The 3,380-nt window shown below is 34.3% G+C and overlaps 1 protein-coding gene across 1 annotated transcript in view; it reads right to left on the bottom strand.

The window, feature by feature from the left end:
- LOC106939864 (protocadherin gamma-B1-like) overlaps nucleotides 1–3,380 on the bottom strand; it is a 14,549-nt gene that overhangs the window by 6,668 nt on the left and 4,501 nt on the right. The window contains exon 2 of the mRNA XM_015022432.1: nucleotides 108–251. Within this exon, the coding sequence (XP_014877918.1) occupies nucleotides 108–251 (144 nt within the window). The remainder of the gene's footprint in view (nucleotides 1–107; nucleotides 252–3,380) is intronic.

Genomic DNA, 3,380 nt, shown 5'->3' with positions numbered 1-3,380 from the left:
AGAGGATCCTCCAAAACGAGCTCCTGTTTTAGGATACATGAAGCCTTTTTGTCACAAAGGCCCTCACGGTCAATCCTCTCCGCCACAATCAGCGCTCCGTTTCTCACGTTGATGTCACAGTAACGTTTATCGCTCTCCTCGGTGTCAATGCGGGCTCTTCTGGTGGACAGCGCACCTGTCTCCAGCCCGAGATCCTTTGCGATATTTCCAATAACTGATCCTCGTTTCATCTCCTCTGGTACGGAATAACTCTGTTCTCCATGCGCGACGTGCAGAAGAAAAGAAGAGAAACTAATCAGCCACGGAAAGATTACCATTGTTAAACCCGCTTTCAAATGTTAGTTCTGAATGAGTTTATGTAGTATTTCCTTATATATGACTGGATGACATGAATCGACGAAATGCGTCAGTTCATCACGTCTGCTCTTTCATGCAGAACAGCTCTAAAGCGCAAATCCGGGAAGTTAACAAAGGAAAGAGGGATGATGTTATTTTAGGCTGGTATATGGCGACATCTTGAGCTCAGTGGAACAACATTACTGCCTTTAAACAATGCAGAAAAAAATCGAACTGACAAAATGGCTTTGTTTTCAAACTTTAAACAACTTTCCTTTTAATAAACATGACAAGTTTATTAAGCTTAGTCTTAAATCCCAATGCATTTACATATCCCTTTACTCTGCACGTGAATAAAGCTTTAACGTCATATATTTTAAACAAGTGTTACAATATAAATCATGAAGGATTTTACAGGTATGTTTAACCTGTTCATAAAACTAGTAACAGTAAAGTACAGCATAAGTACAAAGTAAATTCTACTTGTTACCCAGTTAGTGAAGGGAAACTGTACTGCAAAGGAAACTTTATTTTTTTTTTCTAGAGTTAAAACAGACATATTACCATATAATTCATGCAGGATGGTAGATTTGTATTTACCATATTCATAAAATAGCACCAGCAAAATACTGTATTATTATAACATAAAACCCAACAAATTATCCATTAAATATAGGCAAATCATACTGCAAAAGAAGGCCAGTATTTTCTGAGATTTTAAACAGATATTGCATGTAACTCAAAATGCTTTGTATGTTGTTTTCAGTTAACCAGTTCATAAATGAGGAATAATAAAAATGTGCATGTTTACCAAGTAAAATACTAAATATTAAAAAAGTAAAGAAGTCCATGTAAAGAAAAGCCAGCTTTATATATTTCTTAACAGTTATTATCATGTAACTCACTGAAGTCTGTAGGGTATAAAACTTACAAATGTTAGCTTTTATTTATTTATTTATTTATTTTTTTTAGATGCGTCTCTTCCAGTTAAACACAAACTGGATTGCGTTAAGGAAGACATGCCTGATGAATAAAGGCTTGTCCATATGAACCTCGTAATATAAAATGTTAATTTTTAAGAAGCTGTACCACAATTTTCTAAAAAGTAGAGTAATAGAACTTTTCCATATTGGCTCACAATATGTATATATGAATGCATTATATATACATTGGCTTATAACATGAATTAATTATAAGCCATATACAAATGAATTGTTCACTGACAGAAAACATAACTCGGTCACATATTAAGAACTTCATGAGTAAAAATAACACTACAATCATCAAAAGCAATGCTTCGAAAAAATAGCAAGCCATAACATGAGACATGAGGCTGAGATTGGGTTACCATAATAATAATCAGAAAAACATGAAATTCACAGTGAGGGATCTTTGTAAGTGATGGTTCCAGTCTTACATTTTCTGGCAGTATTTACAGATATATGCACAACAACCAGAGAGACATATGTGTGAGTTTGATGAACTCTGAGAAAATTGACTCATACAAAATGGACATCAGCCAGACTACAGAAAAAAACACAATCCATTCTTCACGATATGCAACAGCAACCTGTTAATCCCTGACACAGCAAGAAGACAGGACAAGAACCAAAAGTTAGAGCAACAAACCAACTTTAGCCGCCTCATCTAAAAGTCAATAAATAAAAATATTCTGTAGCTGATTTTCTGGCTGCTCTACAACATTATGATTTTTTAGACAATATTTTCCAGGATTTAAAAGTTTTAGAAATTTATTAAAGAAGTTGTCTGTGAGCACAATTATGATTTCTGTAGAATATGAATGATGAAATCTGCTATATCATTGTTGTCTTTCTAAAGATAAGATGAATATTCAAAGACCTGAAGCAAAACTAAAAGTTTCCCAGTAAAAACTGAAATGTGTGACAAAAATCCACAAATACTTATATAAAAAAAGCAAAATTACAATCAATATGGTATTCAGATTGTTGCAAAATGCCAAGTACGCCAAAAGCAAATGCAAAAAGAATTGGAGACGTAGGAGAGGAGGGTACGTTAAAGGTGAACAGAAACTGAAAAATAAATGAATAATAATAATAATGAAATTATTTAAGAAAAAAGTAGGTTAGAATTATTTTGAAGATACAACTATACGGGAAATAACATATGCATTAATGATCTAATAAAGCTAATTAGTATAAAACAAATATTGCCCTCAAAACAAACTTCTTTAGACCACTCCAATGCAAAACTCTTTCTATGGTGAATTTCAGTACCAAGGACAGAGAAAGAAAGGAGCCAAAGAAAGACAAGCAGTGGAACCAATCATGAAAAATAGCATAAGAATAAAACTGGAAAATCAGAATGCAGTAAAAGGGCAAGAATTGAGTGCAAAATCACAGCTAGCAAAGAAGAAGAAACCACCTGAAAACCAAAAAAAGGATGTTCAGAAGTCACATCCAAATATCAATATTAAACTCAATCATGACCAAGAACTTGTCAAATATACTTTGTATGTGAACATTAAGAAAATGATGTGGGCTCTGAAATACCTTCATGTACATAAACATGGTAAAAATCATTTATAATAAATACAAAATGAGTTTCATGAAATAAAATGAGTTGTTACTAAATACAAAAAGATCTATAGATTCATACCTCTGGGGAATCATCACAGACTCCAAACACATCAGCAAAATCTGTTGGACTTTTCTTCAGGGTCTGGTCAGCAGGCAGCGTGTTGTCATTGTAAGACGATACAAATTTAAAGTCACTGGTTCTAGATCCTGTTGTCAGGTAGGCGTCATAATTGTAGGTGCTGCGTAAAGTTCCTGTGCCGTCAACATCTGCGTAATTAGGAGGAAGATAAGCTCCTGGGATGGCTACTGCTCCATCAAACAACAGTCTGGGCTTTCTCCTCCGACAAAATCTCACACCCAGGATAATGATAATGAAAGTAAGAAAGAAAGTGGACACAGAAACCAACGCAATGATCAGATAAGAGGTCAGCTTGGAGTTCTTCTCATCATAAGAAATATCTTTCAGTTCTGGCACTTCAGCCAAGT

Source organism: Poecilia latipinna, unplaced genomic scaffold (assembly GCF_001443285.1).
Source record: "Poecilia latipinna isolate Pla-1442-1.1 unplaced genomic scaffold, P_latipinna-1.0 Scaffold3005, whole genome shotgun sequence".
Classification (NCBI taxonomy): Eukaryota; Metazoa; Chordata; class Actinopteri; order Cyprinodontiformes; family Poeciliidae; genus Poecilia; species Poecilia latipinna.
The sequence above is the reverse complement of the archived record's forward strand: the minus strand, read 5'-3'. Positions and strand labels throughout refer to the sequence as shown.